The 25,129-nt window shown below is 42.8% G+C and overlaps 1 protein-coding gene across 2 annotated transcripts in view; it reads right to left on the bottom strand.

Annotated features, from left to right (window-relative positions):
* The window catches only part of EPHB2 (EPH receptor B2), a 263,109-nt gene that overhangs the window by 51,149 nt on the left and 186,831 nt on the right, over positions 1 to 25,129 (bottom strand). For both annotated transcript variants that reach the window (XM_031962640.1, XM_031962639.1), the window contains exons 4-5: positions 17,071 to 17,226; positions 10,555 to 10,890 (exon numbers count right to left, since the gene is read on the bottom strand). In XM_031962640.1, coding sequence (XP_031818500.1) covers positions 10,555 to 10,890; positions 17,071 to 17,226 — 492 coding nt within the window. The remainder of the gene's footprint in view (positions 1 to 10,554; positions 10,891 to 17,070; positions 17,227 to 25,129) is intronic.

Genomic DNA, 25,129 nt, shown 5'->3' on the forward strand with positions numbered 1-25,129 from the left:
CTAAGGTTCTTCCACCTTTAAAATTCTATGTTCTAGGTCCTTTACACCTCTAATATTCTATGGGCTAAGGCCTCTTCCACCTCTCATGTTCTAAGGCCCTTTGCACATCTCATGTTCTGTATGTTAAAGCCCCTTCCACTTCTAAAGTTCTATGTTCTAAGGCTCCCTTCAGCTCTATCATACTATGCTTTATGACTTTAGAGTCAACAATATCTAACTTCAAATTCAGAGTATCTTAAAGCTGTTTGATCTTGGAGAAATCATTAAAACCTTTGACTTTATGTTTATGTAAATTTAAAATGGGGATCATAAAAGTACAGGGTTGTTGTTAGGATCAAACAAAGTAATAAATGTAAAGTGCTTAGCACAGTGCCTGGCAGATAGTAGGCACTTAATAAATGCTTAATTCCCTGCTCTTGAAAATCAAATATTCTTTGTTCTAAGATTCCTTCTAATTCTGATTTTCTACTGACTATTAGGAGACCCTAGTCAAGCTCTGATGTTTTAGGTTCTAAAGACCTTTCCACCTCTAAAATTTCATGTTTTGAGATCCTTCCCAGATGTGACATCTCCTGGTCAAAGGCTCCATTTAGTTACGACATTCTGAGTTATAATGTTCTCTTCTGTTCTCCATGTTTTCAAGACCATTCCAATTCTGTACTTCTATGTTCTGAAGTCTGGTTCATTCAAACACTCTTTGTTATTGTAAAACCCTCTCCATTTATATTTTAGGTTCTAATATTCTATGTTTTAAGTAAGTTCTGCCCCTGCCATTCCTTGTGCTAAGGTTCCTCCCAGAAACAACAACCTGTGATTCTACGATTCATTCACCTGCCTGCTTCCTAGGCAGTGTGGCACAGTGCAGGGCTTCCTGGATTTAGCTATTTTCACAACCTTTCCAAGCCAAGTTTTTCTTCTTAAAAAAAAAAAAAAAGGAGATAATAATTCTTGTACAACCTACTTTGCAGGGCTGTTGTGAAAGAAGACATTGTAAACCTTAAAGTTCTACTGAAATGTAAATTGTCCTTGGGTCCTAAATCCTGACCGTCTGCTGCTGAAGGCCTGGGATGGGGGCGGGCTGATATTTCTAAAACCTCCCCTGCCTACCAACCACTCACTGCTTGAGCAAATCCATAACAGAATTTCAACATTTTCCTGATATTCCATAAGCACATTTTCTTGTGTTTTGTCATTTTTAAGGAGTTTTCATGTTCATTATCCAATAAAAGAGAAGATGGGGCAGGTATCGTTATCCCTATTTGATAAATGGGGAAAGGCCATGGCAAGAATTGGTATGAATGAGGTCACATAGTTATATGGTAGCTGAGCAGGACTATGAAAACCCTTAGGAAATGAAATGTCAGAGGTGGGAAGTCCTTAAAACAAGGGATGTCAGAGCTGGGAGGGCCCTTAGAGCCCAGGATGTCAGAGCTGGGAGGGCTCTTAGAACATGAGAGTGAAGGGGAGTCAGGGCTAGGAGGGCCCTTAGAACCCAGAATGTCAGAGGTTGGAGAGGTCCTACAACATGAAAATTTAGAGTTAGAAAGGACTAGAGCCCACATTTTCAGACTTCTGGTCCACTTGCTACCATCCCACAATGCCTTCAGTTCATGGATCTCTTTTCAGTCACTCTATGCCGGATCCCCCATCCCTGCCATGGACTCACAGGACCACAGATTCAACTTTGTAAGTGCCTCCAATTTCAGAGACCATTTAGTCCGACTTCCTCCTTTTATAGATAAGCTGGTTAAGAGACCTGACAAATGTCTCAACTGGTTGGTGTTGGGGATAGAAGGTGGAACCAGGCCCTCCTGATGCCATGTTCTACCCTCTACTCCCTTGGGGTCTGGCCTTCCTCCCTTCAAGGCTCAAGTCAGGAGTCCCCTTTCCCAGGAAATGTTTCCTGTCTCCTCCAGGTGAAAGCGGGCTCTCCTGCAGCTCTCCCCTGCAACGTCCTGATCTCTCACTCCCCCCTGTACCAAGATCATCCGAGAACTTCTCCATCAGCCACAGTAAACTCTGAGAGCTGAAGAAGGATGAGCCTGTGCTTCCTTCCGGGCCCGACCAGCCCCTGACCACTGCCGAGGCCCCGAGGACACTGCCTCCCTCCCCAGCTTCGGCTCCACTTGCTACCAGCAGGCCGTGACCCGAGCGGCCTCCAAGGCTCTGGGCCTGCCTGTCTGCGTCCCCTTGGGGTCTCGGCACAATCACGGTGGCCCCACCTCCCCCCTGGGCTCTGATCACAGTAAGCCCCATAACCCCAGCCCTGGCAGGGAACCGACATTTGTGGGAGAAAGGATCAAGGTGGAGAGAGACCTCCCCCGAATGCTGACGGCCACTTCCCTGAAATCCAAAGAGATTAACAGTGGGGAAAAAGAAAACAGCTGGGAAATCTCCAGCAGGCTCACTCCCCCCAGGTCTCGGCCTGCTCCTCGGCTGCCCCCCTTCCCCGCCTGCCTTCTTTAGGGTGTCAGGTTTCGGGCCTGGGAGCAGCTTCCCTCATAAGCCAGTCAGTGGGGAATTCTGGCATTTTCAATTACCAGCATGCCTCACTGGCAAGGGGAGTAAGGTCAGCTGTGCCCCTTGACCTTTACACAGAGATAGGACTCTGGGGAGAACACACAAAAAGCGGCTTGTGGTGAGGAAGGGCCAAGCCTTCTGGCTCCAGGGGGCAGCCCGGCGGAGGGAACGGGAGGGAAAGTGATGGCCACCCCAGAGGCCTGCTCAGCAAGGACAGGTGGCCGGCCGGCCTGACTGCCCTGTGTGAGGCTCTGAAGCCTCCCAGGGGAAATCTCACTTGCTTAGTCATTAATTAACTGGGTGGCCTCTCACCAAGTCACTACATTTTGGGGACTCAATTTCTACATCTATGAAATGAGGAACTGGTGTCCATTATAGTGGACTCCCTGGGATTCGGTTTCTTCTATAAAATGAGAGGACCGGACTTTAGGTGCCGTTTTTATCACCTTTAACAGCTTATTTATCCTAAGGGCCCTCCCAGCTCTGACCTCCCGGGTTCTAAGGGCCCTCTCAGGTCTGACCTCCCGGGTTCTAAGGGCCCTCCCAGCTCTGACCTCCCGGGTTCTAAGGGCCCTCCCAGCTCTGACCTCCCGGGTTCTAAGGGCCCTCCCAGCTCTGACCTCCTGGGTTCTAAGGGCCCTCCCAGCTCTGACCTCCTGGGTTCTAAGGGCCCTCCCAGCTCTGACCTCCTGGGTCCTAAGGTTCCTTCCAATCCTGAAACTCATGTTCTAAGGCCTGTCCCAACTATGACCTTTCTATATTCTAAGACTTTCTAGATCCCACATTCTGTGTTCTAGTATTCTCCATTCCAAGATCCCTTTCATATTTACACTGATTTTTTGACTCAATTCAGTGAGGGCTTACTAAAAACTTATGACATGCCAGTCATAGCCATATCTACAAAGCCAAAAAAGAACTAGCCTCCCTGCCTCCCAGCTCCAGGACTTGGGTGCCTACTTTGGGCCCAGGCCCACAGTAGAATCTCTGAATATTATAAGGGCAGACTTGAAGTCTCTCCCATTCTCTCAGTCCAGATGGAAGGCTAGACAGCCCAGCTGAACAACTAGAGGCCAAGATGAGGTAAGGCTTCATGGTTTTGAACAGAGGCTGCCCCTTTAAAATGCCATCTCCCTGGAAAGGAAAATATACCCAAAATACTATAAAGTAGCAGCAATTTGAGGAGACACCCTCCAGTTTTGGAGAGACTGGGCATGGGGAAAAAGGTGTCCTTGTTTTGGATCCATATTGTTGTTACATGATGTGGACAAGTGGGGATTTCGAAGAAAGCAGAGATCAGCATGCACTTGGGCTAGTCAGAAAAGACCTAGTCTCATCTCTGAGACCAGACCAAGAACGTTGGGAACAGCAATATCTCCCGCCTAGTGTCCACAGCCACCATCGCTGTGGAGATGCAGCCTAGTAACACCCCCAGCGGGGCTTATGGGTACAGCCACTGAAGATCCAGAAAAGGCAGTTATATTCCCTGTCCTCTCAAATAGTTCCATGTCAGAGAAGGAGATGACTGAATCAATGGAAATGACATTAACATAAATGACATAAACATAAAAGCATTATTGTCTGCTTTGCTAATAACCCAACGGTCCATGAAACCTTTCTGACTTCCAGCTAAAATCTCCTGTTCTTCTCTATTAGAATGGGAGCTCTTTTAGCACAAGGAATATCTCCCCCCCCCCCCCCCATTTGTATCCTAGCACAGTGCTTTGCACATAATAAGTATTTAAGAAATTTTTCACTCATTCAAACCATGTATCTCCAGGACCAACTTAAAATTCTTTCTAACCATAAATACAAGACTTTGAACAGAAGTCAGGGGGAGTCTCTTCACCTATAATGGAAAACCTGGTCAAATTCTCCCTCAGGCCCCTTTGAGCTGTGTGATGCTGGGGAAGTCACTTTTCTCTAGGGTTAAGCTCCTTTGTCTTGAAGATGAAGGGAGAGGACGCAGCTCTGAACCTATAATTTTATGCTCCCGGGACCTTCAGAATGTCAATGGGACTTCCTGATTTTTGAACAACTGAGAACAATTTTATCCTCACTGCTAGATGGTTCATATGATACAAACATGCTTCCTAACACAGCACTACATTTGAGTAGCTAATTAATAAAATCTAAGGTAGAATCCCAGAGCTGAATTATGAACCTTAGAACATAGAAGATCATTGTACACAGCAACGACAATATTATATGATGATCGATTCTGATGGGTGTGAGTCTTTCCAACGATGAGATGACTGAGAGCTATCTATATCCAGAGAGAGGACTGTAGGAGCTGATTGTGGATCATAACGTAACATTCTCACTCTTTTTGTTGTTGATTTGCATTTTGTTTTCTTATTCATTTTCTTTCCTTTTTGATCTGATCTTTCTTGTGCAGCAAGAGAATTGTATAAATACATTTACATATATTGGATTTAACATTTTAACATGTATGACATATACTGGCTTATGTCTATCTAGAGGAGGGCATAGGGGGAAGGAGGAGAAAATATGGAACCCAATGCTGTGCAAGGATCAACATTGAAAAATTACTCATGCATATGTTTTGAAAATAAAAAGCTTTAATAAAAATAAGAACATAGAATGTTAGAAACTGGGGGAAGAGAGTACTTTAGAATACAAAATGTCAGAGCTTGGAGGATCCTTAAAACAGAGAATGTCAGAGCTGAGAGATCCCTTAGAACACAGGATGTCAGAGCTATGAGAGCCCTTAGAATATAGGAATTTTCGAACACAAAATATAAAAGTTGGAATGAACCTTAGGCAGTACTGTCCTGGCCTCCTGGCTGTCCCATAAACAAGCCATTCTGCCTCTCAGCTCTGAGCATTTTTTTTCCCTGATTGTCCTCTGTAGCTGGACGGCTCTCCCTTTTTTGCTTTAATTACTCACCTCCCTGGCTTCCTTTAAGTCCCAACTAAAATCTCACCTTCTATAGGAAGCCTTTCCCAAGCCCTCTTAATTCTAGTGCCTTCTCTCTGCTATTAACTTCCTATTTATAGCTTGTTTGTAATAAATACGCTTATTGTCATTCCCATTATAAGTGCCTTAAGAGAATGTCCTTTGCCTCTTTTTGTATCCCAGAAGCTCAGTGGTTGGCACATAGCAGCTGCTTCAGATGTGATTGACTGAGAAGTGAAACACCTTGCCTACTGCCACAGAGCTAGAAAGCAGACGAGCTGGGTAATGATGGTGATGGTGGTTCTCTTGATGGCCATAGTATGTGCATACAAAGCTCCCTTCGAACCTCTCTCCTTTACTGAGCTTCCCCACTTCTTCTTCCCCAAGTCTTTTGTGCTTTTCAAAGCCCTTTCCCGTCCACTGCCCCATTTGATCTTTACAACAGCCATAGGTGGTAGAAAGACCAAGCATCCCCACAGTCTGCTCCATTTTCCCATATTGAGTATCCATGTTTCTGCCCTACATGGTTGTTGAGAGGATCAAATATGACCACAAATTAGAGAGTGCTTTGAACAGTTAAAAGGGATAAACACATGTAAGGGCTACAGCACGGTGGGCTGAGGAGGGAGATGTATTGGTTTGGGCAGCTGGAGGTCTGGGTTCTAATCCATGGCCATCATTTGGGCGATTTAAATTCCCCATCTGTAACAAAGGGTACGTGATTAAATAATATGTAGGGCCCTTTTAGAAGTGACATTCTAAATTGACCTGATTTCTCAGGTCAATATTCTATTTTTTTAATGTTCTAAGGCACCTTCTAGTTCTGACATTTTGTGCTCTAAGGCTATTGGGGCTCTAAGGCTCATGTGTTCTAGGGGCTCTTCCAGATCTGACCCTCTGGGTTCTAAGGGTGCTCCCAGCTCTGACTCTCTGGGTTCTAAGGGCCCTCCCAGTTCTGGCATCCCGGGTTCTAAGAGCCCTCCCAGTTCTGGCATCCCAGGTTCTAAGGGCCCTCCCAGCTCTGACATCCCGGGTTCTAAGGGCCCTCCAAGCTCTGACATCCTGGTTCTAAGGGCCCTCCCAGTTCTGGCATCCCGGGTTCTAAGAGCCCTCCCAGTTCTGGCATCCCAGGTTCTAAGGGCCCTCCCAGCTCTGACATCCCGGGTTCTAAGGGCCCTCCAAGCTCTGACATCCTGGTTCTAAGGGCCCTCCCAGTTCTGGCATCCTGGGTTCTAAGGGCCCTCCCAGCTCTGACCCTCTGGGTTCTAAGGGCCCTCCCAGCTCTGATATCCTGAATTCTAAGGGCCCTCCCAGTTCTGGCATCCTGGGTTCTAAGGGCCCTCCCAGCTCTGGCATCCTGTGTTCTTAGTACTCTCCAAACTTTAACATCCTTGCTTCTAAGACTCTCCTATACTACTTTTTATTGGTGTTGAAGCTGAAATCTTTCAAATTGCATTTTGTGCTGGTTCTACCATTTATGACATATGTGAAGCTAGTGAATCATATGACCTTACTTGGAAAATGAAGGAGCTATTCTAGAATGATCTCTAAAATTTTTTCCACCCTATATCTGATTAGCCCTTGAATCTGAAAGTCTGCGTTTGAATAATGGCTCTACCTCTTAACTTGAGATGGCAGACAAGTGTCTCAGTTTTCTTTTCTGTAAAATTGGAAGAATAATCTTTCCTGGGCTTTTGCAAGGTTCAAATAAGAAAATGGATAGGAAAGATTTTCAAAAAGTGGAACAGTTAATCTATGGCCTTTTTTGTTCAGGCAGGGAGAGGACACAGGCATTCGCTCCTAGGGAGCCAATTTTCCCTCCCCAATCTTTGGTTGCTGCATTTTTCCCCTGTCTCCCTCTTGTCTGTAATACTGAACTGAGAGAATCCATGGCTAGCCTGGACTCCCCCATGAGTGAAAAGCAATGCAAGGATTCCCAGGCCTCCACTTAAGAGGGCATCCTCCAGCAGGCAGGGCCTGCTTAGTGCTAATAAACAGAGCGTTGTCCCCCAGGCGACGGAAGTGTGAGACCCTAGGGAGGGAAGGTGCTCCTGGAGCTCCCAGCCTGGATGTGCTCCCCAGGGGAAGGCAGAAGCTGCAGGTAGAGGGAGGGAGGAGGCTGCCCGGCCTGTGGCCCAGGCTCGGTGGCTGCCAAGCTGGCAAAGTCACAGCTGAGGTACTAATGGAGCAACGAGTTTCTTAATTGCGAGGTGCGAAATCAGTGCTAAATTAGACAGCTTAGCCAACAGTTTACAACTAAGTTTGTGGAAAACTGTCAGCTCCCCCTCGTCTCTAATCAGCCTTGGACCCAAAATAGAATGGCTTCGTTCTGTTCAGCCTCACTCTGTGATGTTCAGTCCTTCATACTCCTTCATACATTCACACAAGCAGGCCTGATCCCCATGCTGATATGTGAGATTCACACTCTATTCACACAAATCAATCAATAAACGTTTATTAAGCACCTACTCTGCGCCTATCAGTCACTATGTTAGGTACTGTGAATATTGAAATGAATCTTAGGGATCTCAATGGTTCAGGAGTTCTATCCAATAATACAGACTACTTCCAGCCAGTCTTGTGGGACTCTGACTCTTGGCTATGTTTTCTCCTAAGTGACCATGGGACAGGAGTCCATCCAACAAGGACTAGCTTAGTTTCTCCTGGCATAATGAGGGTCCCACAGGTGGTTTACTCTGACTTCTTTCCCTTTTTTTGACTATAGCAACCCAGGCACTGGAAATCCAAAGACAGAAAAATGAAAGAATCCCTGACCTAAGAAACCTGCATTCTATTGAACAGTGTGACAATATGGGAGAAAAGCAAGATGTCCATATATACATCCCAGGCAACATGGGGGAAAGGCAAGATGTCTATATATACATCCCAGACAATGTAGGGGAAAGGCAAGTTATCCATGTATACATCCCAGGAAACATGGGAGAAAGGCAAGATGACTATATATATATATATATATACACATACACACACACATACATACATACACACACACACACACACACACACACAGATAACATGGGAGAAAGGCAGGATGCCCATATATATACCAAGGCAACATGGAGAAAGGCAAGATGATTATATATATATATATATATATATATATATATATACACACACACACACACATACACACATACAAATCTCAGATAACATGGGAGAAAGGCAAGATATCCATATATATATATATATATATATATATATATATATATATATACCCAGGCAACATGGGAGAAAGGCAAAATGACTATATATATGTCCCAGACAATGGAAAGGGAAAGGCAAGATGTCCACATATACATACCAGGCAATAGATACATATAAATATCCTGCTATTATCTCCACTTAACAGAGAAAGAAGCTAAAATAATAGTTAAGGGAATTGGTCAAGGTCACACAGAGATTAAGCATCTGAACCTGGACAGGAACTTCTTGACTTCCAAGACATTTTGCTATCAACTTTCTAGAATCCTAGATCTGGAGTAGAATAGGACCTGAGAAGATGTCAAGTCCTTTTTTTTTTTTTTTTTTTTTTTTTTTTTAAATAGATGAGAAAACTAAAGCCCAAAAAGTTTAAGTGAAGTTCAAGGTCACAGAAGTTCTATGTGCCTAAGGAAGGTCTCTGACTCTAAGGCCAGTGTTTGTTCCATTGTACCAAGATTCCACTCAAGGGAAATTTTCTTGTAGCATGAGATCATATGATCTTGTGAATTGAGGCCCATGGGTCAAAGACAGGCAAATTTTATTTCATTGCAATAAAAAAAAAGATCAACACCTCTTAATCATAAAGAGCCAAACAAAGATTTCTCTTCTACATTTTCCATAGGATTGAGAGCTAGAGTGGTTCTGAGAGGCAATCTAATTCACCTGCCCTTGTCCATTTTAGAGATGAGAAAACCAATGTTTTAAGAAGGATAGAAATGACTTCATCATCACTGTTGTTCAGTAATTTCAGTCATGTCAATTCTTCATGACCTCAATTGGGGTTTTCTTGACAAAGACACTTGAGTTGTTCGCCTTTTCCTTCTCTGGCTCAGTTGATAGATAGATAGTGTTTGGAGAGTACACTTAACTGCCTCATCATGACTATAATTATGTATATATGAAAAGGACGCTAAAATGAAACTAAATGCTGAGTTATTGCAATGCCTAGTCTTGGTCCTAAAGGTCTCGCCTTTTGGTAAAAAGGGTGGGAGACTATGGGTGTGGAATGCTGCTACTTATATGCATCTGGTTCCTGTTGGTTTTTTTTTTTTTTTAATTTTTTCTCCTTCATTAGAGGGAACTCATTTGTAGAAGGAGTGTTTCCTATTAGTTCCCTGTATGTGCTTTCTTTGATTTAAAGTTTTATTTATCTTGTTAAATATTTCTCAATTACATAAAATTTTTTTCCACCCTTCATTTAAAGAATTTTGAGTTCCAAATCCCTATTTCCCACTCCTTGAGAAGGCAAGAAATACATCGAATAGAAATCCTTTTATATACTTTCTACTCAAGTCAAAGTGGCCTGTGAACTACCATTTTTTTTGAATATGCATTCCATTTCCCACCTCCAGGCCTTTGTACACATGATTCTCCATGTCTAAAATGTACTTCCTTCTCATCTCCATCTTTCAGGAGCTCTGGTTTCACTGGAAGCACAGTTCGGGTGCCCTTTCTACACAAGCATACAGTAGGTGCTTCTGGCACAGCATACAGTAGGTACTCATTTGATGAGTAGTAATGCATAAATATACATAATATAAATGTATAAATAAAATTTAATCCTAATATGTAATATGTATAATATACAATATATCCTAATATGTAGCATTATATTTCAAATGTATCCTAATATGTATCACAACATATGTTATGAAATTTTTCATTTATATTTTAAGATTCCCTCATAGCAGCCCTGAGAGGTAGGCAAAAGCATCACTGTGTTCATTTTTCAGATGTGGAAACTGAAGCTTAGGGAAATTAAGCGTCTTGTTTATAAGGGCCCCAATAGGTCCTGGATCTGGGCTCGGGTATCCTGACACCTAATTGAGAAAATAGTCTAAGAATTGACCATTCCAAACATGCTGATGAATCTTAACTGGGTTACAATTTCTTACCTGCCTGATTGGTGGTAATATTGATGGAAGCAAACTGGGGTGAGAAGGGACTCTGGTCAGTGACTCCATTCACTGCCTGGATCTCGAAGGTGTACTGGGTGTGGGCCAGGAGGTCGCTGATATAGATCCTTGGCTCCGTCAGACCCAGCTGACGTGGGGCAAACTGCACGTTGTCCCCGCAGCGGGTGCAGGCTCCCCGGCCTGAGCCGCAGCTTTTGCAGATGATGTTGTAAACCAGGTCCTCTCTGCCACCCGAGTCCCGGGGCGGCGTCCACTCTAGCATGAGTGAAGTCTCATTGATGCTGGAGATGACAGCCTGTGGCGCAGAGGGGATGGCTGGAGATAAACAAAGGGATTGGTTAGTGGTTGGTAGGAGACCATTTATTCCACTATTCCTATTCTACTACAGAACAGCCTTACGGTGTCAACTGTGTTGACTTGATATAAACAGAGCACTGTGTAAACCTTCAAACATGGATCTGACAGATTGCTTCCCTACCCTAAAACCTTCTGAGGCTCCCTATTGCCTCTAGGGTAAAATACCAAATCCCTAGTCTGCTTTTTACAATTATTATTCTTTCTAATATCTTTCTAGTCTTGTTTCTTACTACTCCTTTTTATTTATTTTCTATTCAAGTCAAAGTGACCTGCTAACTAATTATTTCTTGCATATGGCATTTCATCTCCCACCTCCAGACTTTTGTATAAATAGCTTTTCATGTGTGAAATATACCTCCACTTCTTAGAATCCCCAGTTTCATTCAAGGTACAGTTTGGTGCTGCTTATGCAGTAGGCACTTAATAAATGCTCACTGACTGACTAACATGTCCCCATTTATTAGTGTTGTCTCCTGCTTGAAAGCACTTTGTTGAGAATTCATATTTACTTATCTATCCCTCTTTCCCCTCAAGAACATCAATTTCTCCAGAGCAAGGAATGTTCCATTCTTCTCCTTGTATATACAACATCTAGCACAGTGTCTTGTACCTAGTAAGTGTTCAATAATTGTGGAATTAAATTCTACTGAGAGGTGCTACTATCTGTTCTCAGTTCATTCCCAAGGACCTATTCAATACCAAGAAAAGCTTTAAGCAGCCTCTTCCCTTTCTATCTTGAATTTTCTGCCCCACCACCAAACTTTTGACTCATATCTGGAATGCTTTCCTTCCTCCCTCTCTCTTTTCTCAAAGTCGGCATCTTACTCATCCTTTAAGGGCCAGTTCCAAGATTACCTTCTCCATGAAGCTTTCTCTAAGCATCCCACCCCCTCACTAACAATAACATTAGCTACCATTATACAGAACTTTTAGGAGTGCAAAATCCTTTAAATGTACTCTCTTACTTGGTCTTCACACCAGCTCTGAGATGTAGATGCTATCATTATTGTGCCCATTTTATAAATGGAATAACTGAAGCAGGCAGAAGTCAACTTGCCCAAAGCCACAAAGCTAGTAAATATCTGAGATAGGATTTGAATTAAAGTCTTCTTGATTTCAGTTCTAGGGCTCTAGCTACTGTGTCAACTAGCTATATAGGAGTGACCTCTTCTCTCCTTTTCTTTGTATAAACATGATTATATGTTTTGCATATATCTTGAACAGCAAAGTAGATCAAAGTAGTCAATACTTAAATTAATTCAGGTTATTCACTGGAAGGGCAAATACTGATGTTGAAGATTAAATACTTTGGCCACATAATGAAATAAAGAGACTCATTGGAAAAGACTCTGATGTTAGGAAAGATTGAAGGAAAAAGGAAAAGGAGATGGCAGAGATAGTGTCATGGGACATGAGCTTGAACAGACTTCAGAAGATAAGAGGAGGGTGGAAGGGCCTTGCATGTCACAAAGAGTGAACAGCAATATATATATGTCATGGGGAATTTCCAAATAGACAAAAAATTTCCTCTTGACCCCATGTTTTGCACATAGTCTTTGTTTGTGGATGACATGATGACATGATTTCTTGGGAATACTAGATTTTGCTAGGAGATCCATGGTCACTCAAAAGGAAATCAGTCTGGTCATCCATATTGGAAAAACCAACTGGATGAAGAACACATTTTACCTAGATTTTGACCTGAAGTTGGAAAGGTACTCCATTTAAGTTCATCAAGATTATCTATTTTGGATAAACCCTACAGATGGCCAAGAGCTATGGCCAAAACTGAATGGAGGAAAGACATCTTTCTAGATTGAATTTGGGAAACCATGCTCTACTTTCAATGGGCCCAAGCTGTTCCTTATGACAAAAGCCATCTTTAATATTAATACCCTTCTGGAGATGCTATCTATAACAAATACTGTGATGTGAAGATCTCTGAAAAGTCACGTTGTGCAGCCTACATCTTTTCACTGGATCCACAAGAATATCATGAGTGACACTGCTGAATGCTTTTTTAAAAGCTGGATCCAACAGCATTGCCCCATCTACTTATCTAGTCAATGTAACAACAAAAAATAAAGTTTATTTATTTGGCATGACTTGCTCTAAGAAGGGCCTGCTGTCTCTTTGCATCACTTCTTTTCTAGATGGTTACTAGCCACCCTCTTATCCATTCATTCCCTTCTATGTCCTAGAATTTTGTTTCCAATTAATTTATGATTTATTTTCCCCTGGGGGTTTTTATTGCATGTAATTTTTATTACATCATGATCTGGAAAAAATGCATTTACGATTTCTGCCTTTTTGTATTTGATTTTGAGTTTTTGCCCTAATACATGGTCAATTTTTGTATAGGTTCCATGTACTGCTGAGAAAAAAGTATATTCCTTTCTGTCTCCATTCAATTTTCTCCAAAGATCTAACCATACCTAATTTTTCTAGAATTCAACTTACCTTCTTAACTTCTTTTTTATTTATGGTGTGGTTTGATTTATCTAGTTCTGAGAGAATAATATTTTCAAAGTCCATTTTTGCCCTTTTTTCAAAAAATCAAGAAAATACTAGCCCTTTTCTAGCTTCCAAGCACCTCTTATTTTTCCAAAGATCATTAAGGGTACTTCATAATAGTTCAGTTCCTTCAGCACCATGGACTGCAACTTCACCAGGTGTGGCCACCTGAAGTCATCAAAAGCAGCCAAATGCTCCCCTATTCTCTTCCTAATTCACTGTGCATTTGCACAAATATCATCAGCTTTTCTTGCTCTTTTCAGGCCAAGGATTATCTTTGGCAGAGGAAATAAGAGAATGATTAAGAGTTGAGGAGTTCCACCTTCCCTCTGTCATCTAATTTCCTTGTCCCAGTGGGCCTTCTCTCTTCTCTGAGCTTCTACTTTCTCTTATTATGTCTAGAAAAGGACCAAATGTTTTTGTTGGCTCTAACCTTTCCTCTCAGCCTCTTCTCATTCATTCTAAGCTTCAATTCTCTTAATATTCTCCTTAGGAGTATGCTTTTGAATTCATCTTCTATTCGTGCTTGCTCCCATATTCTCCTTATGTCACTGAAAAGTCTAAGTTGGCCATTAAGTACCTTGAGATGCCTCCTAGGACAGCTAGGTGGTACAATAATCAAAGAATTGGGCTTGGAATCAGGAAGACTCATCTTCATAGGTTTAAATCTGACCTCAGACTTACTAGCTGCGTGACCCTGGATGAGTCACTTAACCCTGTTTGTCTCAGTTTTCTCATCTGTAAAAGAAGCTGGAGGAGGAAATGACAAACCACTCCAGTATTTTTGCCAAGAAAATCCCCAAAATGGGATCATGGAGAACTGATCGTGACTGAACAAGATGCCTCTAAAAAGAAGTTGGTCTCTTGAATGAATGCTTTCCATTCCTGCTTATCAAATTTATTTCTCTTTGCATCTTGAGACTTTCATCTCTCCTGGGACGATTTCTCCTATAGAATTTTAGATCATGGGTTCTTCTCTAACTTTTTTCAAAGCCCTTTGAAATAAGCTGCTTTCCTAGAAAATGAATGGATGCCCATCAACTGGAGAATGGTTGAGTAAATTGTGGTATATGAATGTTAGGGAATATTATTGTTCTGTAAGAAATGACCAGCAGGATGAATACAGAGAGGATTGGCGAGACTTACATGAACTGATGCTGAGTGAAATGAGCAGAACCAGGAGATCATTATATACCTCAACAAAGATACTGCATGAGGATGTATTCTGATGGAAGTGGATTTCTTCGACAAAGAGAAGATCTAGCTCAGTTTCAATTGATCAAGGATGGACAGAAGCAGCTACACCCAAAGAAAGAACACTAGGAAATGAATGTAAACTGCTTGCATTTTTGTTCTTCTTCCCGGGTTATTTATACTTTCTAAATCCAATTCTCCCTGAGCAACAAGAGAACTGTTCGGTTCTGCACACGTATATTGTATCCTAGATTTACTGTAACCTATTTAACATGTATAGGACTGCTTGCCATCTGGGGGAGGGGGTGGAGGGAGGGAGGGGAAAAGTCACAACAGAAGTGAGTGCAAGGGATAATGTTGTAAAAAATTACCCTGGCATGGGTTCTGTCAATAAAAAGTTATTTAAAAAAAGAAAAGGAAAAAAAAAAAAAGAAATAAGCTGCTTTCCCCCCAACATAGAGTTCACATCAGACCCTGTCTAGCTTTCCTCTCCTCAATCAACAAACTTTAACATGGAGAGTTCATGTTCTCTCATGCTTCAGCAACCTTCATGCTTGAACTGAAATGACAAATATTTTGAAGCACAACGGAGAGGCACTTGGTGGGAAGATGCAGACAAGTGGTTTTTTTTGCCAACAATGGTTTGTAATCAAGTGGTATAAAGGGCATTACTGGGGACATGGATGACCAGAACAGGGTGGAGGCTGTTCAGATAGCCAGGAACAATGGAGAGCCAAAATGCTAAGTGGGTATTGCTTTTGTAGAAAAGGGCAAAAGGGCATTGGGTAGATTCTCGAGAGATAGATGTCAGAAAGACAATAGATAATAAAGGTGCAAGATGGGAAGGCATAGGAGGTATCAAGCTTGCACTAGCACCTAGCAGAGGGCCCTGGATGTAGGTAAATTTGACCACCTTCTGTCTAATATTTGCCTATTTATTTACATGTAGTTTCTGCAATTGAATGTAAAGTCCTCAAGGGCAGAGGCTGTTTTGGCCCAAAGTACTAAGCAACAGTGCCTGGAAGATGATAAGCACTTAATGAATCCCTGTTGATTGATTTGAATGAATGAATGATGCCCTTCCCACTTTATTTTTCAAAGGAAAGTAATTGGACAAAATAATTTATGCTAAATGCTTGATGTATGAGCCCTCTGAGGAGTGGCTGAGTTTTAAGAGAAAGCGGTAAGGAAGTGACATTACTGAAAACCCCCTCCTCAAAGAAGCTATCCCTTCCAGATTGAGTCTGGGCATCTTTGTTTCCAATTGTATCCAAGCAGTACTTGGATAATCAACACAGAAAGTCATTTTGGACACATTCTTCATGTAGTTCTCTAAGAAGGGCTAAAACTGAGAGGCAGCTCCCATTGTGAGAAAGGGAAATGCCTACTATGTACCAGGTACGATATTAAATGCTTCACGAATATCTTTTCATTTGATTCTCTCTATGAGATAGATGCTGTTACTAGTTTGATTTTACAGTTGAAGAAACTGAATTAGACAGAAGGGACTTGTCTACACTCACACAGCTATTAAAAGTCTGAGGTTGGATTTGAATTCAGGTTTTCCTGACTCCAGACTTAATGTTCTATCTACTTCATCATCTAATTGTTAGAAATCCCAGCAGGGATGGGACTGACAACATCGGTTCAGGCAGGGTTCTCTCCCTTGGGATATGGTACCTGCCAGCCAGTAAGTTCAATGTACATTGGGGAATGGGAGAATCAATCTTAGAATGTGGCTGAGATCATGAGCCAGAGGCAAAATTTCTGGGCCTGTTTGCCTAAAAAAGCTGGAGGGAAGATCCTACTGAGATATAGAGATGAGCTCACTTAAGCTGATTAACAATTACAAAACAGTTTCTTCCTTTGTTGAGGGAGAGGGAAATCCATAGAACAAAATACAGTAAAGAATGTCCGAACTGGGAGGACATGGATTGTTAGAAGTCCCCTGTTTAGAAAGCTTCTAGGGTTCTATGTTGCTTTCTGGACAAAACACTAAATCCAGAGTTTGGAACTCTAGGCTCTCCAGGACCCCAGTCTAGCTTTCCAGACATCATTCCCCTTCCCACAGTCTGTTCCAGCCAACCTGTACTACATTGTTCCCTAATCTCTCCAATTCTCTGTTCTAAAATCCTTTGGAACTTGAATAAGCTTTGATTGTGGCTACACGATGCATTCATGTGCACGAGCCCCCGACAAGGGACCTTTTCCACTCAGAAATTACTTTCATGTCTCAAAGAAAAGGTTATCACTCTTCCATCAATGATTCGACTCCTACTTCTTAAGAAAAATGAATGTAAGGCAAAAAATATTTCAGGACGTATGTGAATGAATGATTGGTCTCAGGTGGCATCTGCTTCACAAGGAGATTTCCCCCCAGGGTGAGCTCAGGCAGGAATATGCCCTCTAAATGTACCCCCGCCAACGTACTGGTGCATGGCATCTCCAGCGGGTCCAAGTCAGCTCGGTAGTACCCGTTGCGGCAAACACAGTTAGTGGCTCCTTCTGAAGTAGTGCGGCTGTTGATGGGGCAGTGAGTGCATCCTTCGTCTCCTTGGTTGGCCTTGAAGGTCCCAGAAGGGCAGCCTAGGGAAGAAAAGACATGAGAATCATCCAAATAGAAATGAATGAATAGAATTGGATGTGTGAGTGTAAGCATGTAATTATATTGGTCAGAAAAGCAGCTGGTACAAGAATTATTATTCCCATTTCACAGAAAAAGAAACTGAGGCTTGAGGGAAGGCAAGGAAATTGCCTAAGGTCCCATGGGGCAGACCTGGAACATACATTAGAATGCAGACTCCTTGGAAATAGGGATTGTTTCCTTTGCGCCTAGCACAGGGCCTGACAGATATAGTAGACTTTTAAGAAATATAGGGACTGTGAGAACTGTCTCTGAACTCTACTCCACTTTATATCTGAAACAGATAGAGGAGCAAAAGCCTTAGAGAACTAGACTCTTAAGAATCATCTGGTTCAACCTCCTTATTTTCTTATTTTATTCACATTTATATAAATATTTTTTATTAAATACTCACATTTATATACATATTTATTTGCTAAATATTTAGATTATATAAATATTTTGTTAAGTATTTACATTAGATAAATATTTATTTATTAAATATTTGCATTCATATAAATATTTATTTAATGTTTATATTAGATAAATATTCATTTATTAAATATTTACATTATATTAATATTTATTTATTGAACATTTACATTCATATAAACATTTATTTATTAAACATTTATGTTTGTGTAAATATTTATTTATTAAATATTTATAGTTACACAAATATTTACATTTATATTTAACCTGTGGGAGCAGATAGGCTTGTTGATGTACCTAACATGGCCCAGGTAATAGGAACTGGGCCAGAATTAGAGTATGGGGCCTTCCTATTACAAGAGGCAACTCAGCCTCTTGGTTTTATAAGAGCAAACTGAGGTTCACAAAGAGACCACAGGGTCACAGAATTTGAATTGGAAGAAACCTTAGGCACCATTTGGTAAAACTCTTATTTCCAGAGGAGAAAACTAGAAACTGAGGCCCCTGGAGGTTAAGTAATTCATCTGACATAATAAGTGTTCCTAAGTGGCAGAGGCAGATGATGAAGTTGGGTCCTTGAACTCTAGGACTTTTCCCCTTCTCCCTTCCCTTTAAATCCTTATCCTTTTCTCTTTTTCTCATTCTCTTTGACAGGGTCCAGTCCCAGCCTGCTTGTAGTCTTCGATAAAATCCAATCTGATCTTGGAAGAGATCCGTTTTGGCGGCATTCTCTTCCAAATATGGATGGAAGCGGCTGGGGAATGTTCTCCCCTCCCTTTCTCCCCATCTTCCCCTACAGCAGCTCTAGCAGCCCTAGTTTGGCACTAAGGGACCAGGTTCCCAAGGGTTGCTGGGAAACTCTCCAGCCCGGAAGATGGATGGAAGTCCCCTGTGAGCTGGAGAGTCCAGGTTGCCCGCAACACCAGCCACGGACAGTAGAGGGTAGTGTCTGAGCTTTAGGAAGCATGTCACCTCCACGCCTCCCCCACAGCGCCCCCAAAGCACTCTGAAGCGTGTGTGACACATGTTCTAGCAATCTCAATAAATAAACAGGAGCCCCGGGTACGCAGGGGGGACTCCTTGCCTTTTCCAAACTCCACCCGCTGCCTCTCTCTTTAGTCAGCAAGCCTCTTTCTATTCCCAACTTCCCAGGCAGAAGGAACAGATTTGTTTTGGAGAAAGCTCTGCTGGTTCCCCATTCTGCCTTTCGCTTGAAATCCAGAAAATAACAACAATGACAACAGTAAAAATAGCTGACATTTATACAGTGCTGTAGGGTTTGCAAAGCATGCTGCAGACATGATTTCATTTGGTCCTCATAAACTATCCTGACACGGGCGCTTTGCTTTTAGGATTCCTGTTTTGTGGAGGAGGAAACTGAGACTCAGACAGACCAGCTCAGGTGGCTTCTGAGGCAAGATCTGAATCCAGATCTCCCTGACCTTCAGACTAGTTTTGTGAATTAGCAGCTGGAACGGACCTCAGAGCTCACCGAATCATTGGCACCGATAAAGAAACCAACAAAGGGAAATGACTTCAGCTCTCCCATTTTATACTGTAAAGACACTTTCTTAGCGAATCCAGGCCTTCTAACTCCAAATGAAGTGTTTTTTGTTTTGTTTTCCATTAGCGCATCCCACTGTTTCCCTTCTCCCCTTTCTGCACATCTGCCTCGAAGCATTCTAGGCTTGCTGAGGCTGAGTCGGATGGCAGTGGGGCTTCTGCTTCCTGGACTAGCTGAAGGAGCCGAGGTCTGGAAATCGGGCTCTGCTGCTGACTCACTGTGCACTGTAAACAAGTCAATTCATCCCTCCAGCTCTCAGTTTCTTCATATGTCAAGTAGAGGTTATTTCATTCATTTGGGTATTATTGAGAACAGAGAATGTCAGAATTGGAAGGAGCTGCTGACATGACCTTGTTCCATCATCTCATTTAGCAGGAGTTAGGGAGCCCAAGGCCCAGGTTGGGCGCCAACCAACCTCAGGTCACACAGCCAGTTAACAGCAGAGCTGGGTCTAGAGACCAGGTCTCCAGACTCCCAAGACTGTGATATTTCTCATTTCTACTATACTCTGCTTCTTCTAGCACACTACCGGGAAGTGTGCCAGGCGGGGTAGCCTGGAGTTCGTAACAGAGATGAACAGGACACTAGGGAAAGGCCCTGACATCCCTCTCTATCGCCTTCCAGCATTCATGACCTTCTATCCAATGCTGACGCCCGAGAATGCTGGGAAAGCTTCACTGCTGTGGCTGAAGAAGTCTCCTCGATTCCTTTAGTAATTATCTTTGCCCTTACAATTCACTTTATAATTCAAGTGTAGTAGTAATAGTAGTAGCAATAGTAGTAGCAGTAGTAGTAGTAGTAGGAGTAGGAGTAGGAGTAGTAATAACAACAACAACAACATTTATAAAATGCTTATGATGTGACAGGCACTGTGCTTTGAGTAACACTAGGTATTACAACTGTCTGGCCTCATTACTGCTATCTCTGTTAGACTGGGTGAATCAGCAAAACCTTGAGCTCTGCATGCAGTAGGCACTTAAAATGTGTCTGTTTGAATGGAGTGAATGAATCTGTGAAAACACCAAGATCTGTGAGGAGAGTCACACTGGGAACTATCATCAAGCATCCTCAACTGCAAATAAACAGCTGAAAATCGGTTTGGACAGTGGGCAAGAGGAACAAAGAGACCAGTGGGCTGTGAGAAAATGGAGCGTTGTATATTGAGAGATGGGAGATGCTAAACGGGAGAAAAAAGAAGCAAGCAACCATATGCGGATGAGGGGGCTACGTTTTCATATTTGAAGGTCTTTAGTTCTAAACATATTATGTTCCAAGATCCCTTCAAGATCTACCTTCTGTAATCTAGAGTTCCTCCCAGTTCTGACATCCTGGGTTCTAAGGGCCCTCCCAGCTCTGACATCCTGGGTTCTAAGGACCCTCCCAGCTCTGACATCCTGGGTTCTAAGGGCCCTCCCAGCTCTGACATCCTGAGTTCTAAGGGCCCTCCCAGCTCAGACATTCTGGGTTCTAAGGGCCCTCCCAGCTCTGACCTCCTGTGTTCTAATGGCCCTCCCAGCTCTGACATCCTGTGTTCTAGGGGCCCTTCCATCTCTGCTCTGACATCTTGTATTCCAAGGCTTTCCCAGCTCTGATTTTCTGTGTTCTAAAGACCCTCCTAGGTCTGACATTCTGCATTCTAAGGGCTTTTTCAGCTCTGACATCTTGTGTTCTAAGGCCGCTCCAGCTCAGACATTCTAGGTTCTAAGTCTGCTCTTTCCAATGCTCCCATTTTATATTGTAAAGTCACTTTCCAGTTCTGACATTCTGTATACTGCTAAGGAAGAACATCTGCTAATCTAACCTTCTAGAACTTGTGTTGTGGCAGAGTTCTGGATATGAAATTAGGAAGACTTGGATTCAGATCCTGACTCTAGTATGTACTAACCCTGTGGTCAAGGTCAAGTCACAACATCTCTTTCCTCAATCTGTGCAATGAATAGAGAGCAGGGCTTAGAGTCAGGAGGACCTGAATTCAAATCCATCCTCAGACATTTACTAGCTGTGTGAACCTGGGCAAGTTATTTCACCCTGTTTGCCTCAGTTTCCTCCTCTGTAAAATGAACTGGAGGAGAGAATGGCAAACACTTCAGTTCCCTGCCAAGAAAATCCCCAAAAGGGTCACAAAGAGCCGGAGGTGATTGAACAATAACACTAATAACACCAGCTTTACAGCTTTGCTGTGAGACTAGAATTAGACCAAGTACACAAAGTAATTTGAAAACTTTAAAGGGCCAAATACACATCAGGGATGATTTTTTTTTTTCATCTCTTCTCCTTTTTACTTCCTCTCACTATATTCCTTCCAGCCATATTTTCTGTAGAGGGCCCCTATTGCCCAGGAATTAAAAACCCTGGAGATGCTTGTCTCTGATCACTCACTTATCTACTGTTTGTTTTGTTTTGGTTTTTTCTGAAGTTGAAGGCCCAGGATGAGGGGGAAAAATGAGAGGGTTCTCTTTATTCTAAATCCATTCCTAGCTCCCAGCATGCTCTCCCTGCAGAGGCCAGCCAAGCTCTGGAGAAGTGAGGAAGCTGGACAGCTCAGAGGGAAAGCACAGTAACAGCTGGTCTTGAAAGGGGACTTTACAGATTGCAAATCAATTGATCTCATTTGATCATCACAACAACCTTGGAAGTAGGTGCTGAAGCCCCCATTTTATAGATGAGAGCACCAACGATCAGCAAAGCTAAACAATTTAGCCAGAACCCAAGTCACATGACTACTAAGTGTCTGTCTGAGGCAGGTTTTGAATGCAGCACTTGCTGGGTTCAGGACCAGGACTCTCTAAGCATCTAGTTGTCTCCAGCTGACAGGGAGGAGGACCTCGACTAGGATTCAGGGGACAAGAGCTTGAGTCTCAAGGCTGCCACTGATTAGCTGGGTGGCTGTGCAAGTCACTCCTGGCCTCCAGCCTCAGTTTCTTCACCTGTGAATAGAGAGACTAGTCCTGGCTTTGCCTCTCATAAAATTCAATGAAAATGACAAGATGTAAATTATTTGGGGGAAAAAAACCAGGTTGAATCAAGGTTATGTTATGGTTATTTACAGGTAGTTCAGGTAAAAATGTTATGTATCTGATATGTCCTGAAATCGCTAAGTGGCTGCTGGTTCCTTGCCAGCCTGGGACAGAGAATACACACACACACACACACACACAGGCAACCAATTCCTCCCACCTTTCCCCCCTCATCTGTTAAGCTCAGCATGTCTCTGCTCCAACTGCTTGTCTTCCTCCTAATATGATTTGTACGAGGCTGCCTTTCTGCTTGCTTGTCTCTCCATCTGGAATGCCCAGTCTCCGCTCCCCAGCTAGCTCGTGCCCCTCCTCTCCTGGCTCCAAAGTCACCTCTTCCAGAAGCTATCCCTCATTAACCCTGCCCCACTCAGAGGCTCCCTCAGCAGGCCCATGCTTGGACAGCCACACGATTTTGCTTTGGGTTTCCTGCTTCTGAAATTGAAATATAAAATGCTATATAGTCAGAAGAGACAGCAGGGGACTGGATTTGGGAGAGAGGAGGCTTTGAATTCAAATGCCTGCTGTGTGACTTTAGGTAAATCACTATCTATCTATCTAAAAAAAAAAAACTCTCCATGCCTCAGTTTACCCTTCTGTAAAATGAAAGAATTGAACCACATGACCTCTAAAGTCTCTCCTCAGTCTAAATCTGTGGTCCAAAGCTTGTCTATAAAAGACAGTGTCAGAAGTAGAAGGTGCCTAAGATATCATTTAAACATCCTGATTTTTCCAGGGAAGAATCTGACAAAGTGGACATCAGAAACCAGGTCTCAATTCCCATTATATTTGCTGAGGATCCCTCCACTCTGACATTCTCTGATCTAAGATTCCTTTCAGGGCTGACATGTTATATTCCAAGATTCTTCTCAGCTCTGACATTCTGGGTTCTAAAGGTCCTCCTCCCAGCTCTGACATTCTGGTTCTAAGAGTCTTTCTGACGGTCTCCATTCTAGGGTTCCTCCTAGCTCTAACTTTGCGTTACCACAGCATCTAATTTTGTAAGGAGGTTCCTACTGCTTAGGATGTGCCAAGACTCCTTCAGGCCATGGATAGTCCAGAATATTTCAAGATTCTTCCCTCCCTACTCCCCATCTCCCTGTCCTGGCAGGCAAGAGGAACATCCTCTCTCTCTGACCAGGGACTGACCTGGCTGACTCAGCAAAGCGCCCGACCCCTTGTTGGCAGCAGGGTCTCACAAGGGATGTGACCGCCTGAAAGGATCCACAGATGCCTCTTCTGTCCAGTTGGCGTAGCTCCTGACAGACAGAGGCACTCCCAGAGGGTGAGGTCTCCCCCCTGAGGGATCGTGGGTACACATGGACTCCATTCCCCCTCCTTCGAGAGGTCGATCCCTCCACCTCACCTCCCAACCATCTGAGTTTCAAATTCCTTCTCCACATTCCTGGACTGGGCTGGGGGCAGGGAGGGGGGAGAGGGGTAGAATGACCCTCCTGAGAAGAAGCTACAGTTTTTCTTTGAGGGGATGGGTCCTCATAGTCAGGTCAAGGCTGTATATCTAGATAAAATCAGGTCACAGTGAACTCCCTGGAGTCCAGGTTTGAATCTTAGCTTTTGAATTATGTGGCTCTTATATGACTTTCATATCTGTTCTCTTCTCTCCACTCCAAAGCCTTGCCACTGGTTTGGAGCCCCATGATTCTTCTTTTCCTCTTTCCTGGACTATTTTGCTTGTCTCCTAATTGGCTTCCCTGCCTCCATTCTTTTACTTTTCCAAATCATGTTTTGCCTCGACTCCAAGAGTTCCAAATGCCCCATATTACTTGTAGAATCAAAAACAAAACTACTTGGCAATTGAGGATCCTCAAGGTGCTATTCCTACTTATATCATGAAATCCTGCTCTTCACGCATTCACCAGTCCAGTCAAACCTGCCTGATTGCTGTTCCTCTTAAAGGGCATCCCATCCGCCATCTTCATTCCTCTGTGCAACCAATCTGTTCCCCATGCCTGGAATACAGCTCCCTTTTCACTCTTCCTCCTTGTAGAATGCTTAACTGTTTTTTTTTTTTTTTTTTTTTTCCCAAACCTCCTACCTGAGTGAAGTCTGACATTTAAAGCCTTCTCCAATCTGGATCCTACCTATCTTTCCAGATTTATTGGGAGTTCCCCAAAACTGGTATTCTTTCGCTAATCTTATTGCTTATGGCTAATTTATTCCATTCACACCCTCACTTCTTAAATATTTTAGCATCCCAAAGGGCTCAGATCCAGGGCGACCTCCACTCTGAAGCCTCTCTTGGGGGCAGTGCTCTCTCTCTGCTCAGAATATCTGAAACTTATTTATCCGAATTCATGTTAACAAGTATTTATTAAGCACTGACTATATACATGTGCATACACGCTGCATCTCCCCCAGTAGGACCTGAGTTCCTTGGGTAAAGACTATTTTGGATTTTTATTTTATCTTTGTATTAGCACAGTGCCTCTTTGCATACAATATGATCTTATTAAGTATGTTTGCTGAATGGAATTGGATCACATTTATGTGACGATGACAGCATAAAAATGATAACAGGAAGTTTCACTGTCTTATCTGCTAACTGAATTGCTGATGTGTAGAGCAGGGTTTTTCTACCCATTTAATAGATAAGAAGGTTGAGGCTCAGAGTGGAGTAAGTGTTAAACAAGATGGTCTTTGGGGTGTCTTATAATAAGATTCTGAGACTCGCTCCAGATTACCAAGAAGCAGAGCAAAGATTTGGAGACAAATGGTATAGAAGAAAGACCTTTTAATTTAAAAGGAGAGGACATGGATTTAATTCTAGGCTCCACCACTCCCTGTCTGTATGATCTGGGGTACGCAGTGTCCCTGGTCTTCAGTTTTATCTTTTCT

Source organism: Sarcophilus harrisii, chromosome 3 (assembly GCF_902635505.1).
Source record: "Sarcophilus harrisii chromosome 3, mSarHar1.11, whole genome shotgun sequence".
Classification (NCBI taxonomy): domain Eukaryota; kingdom Metazoa; phylum Chordata; class Mammalia; order Dasyuromorphia; family Dasyuridae; genus Sarcophilus; species Sarcophilus harrisii.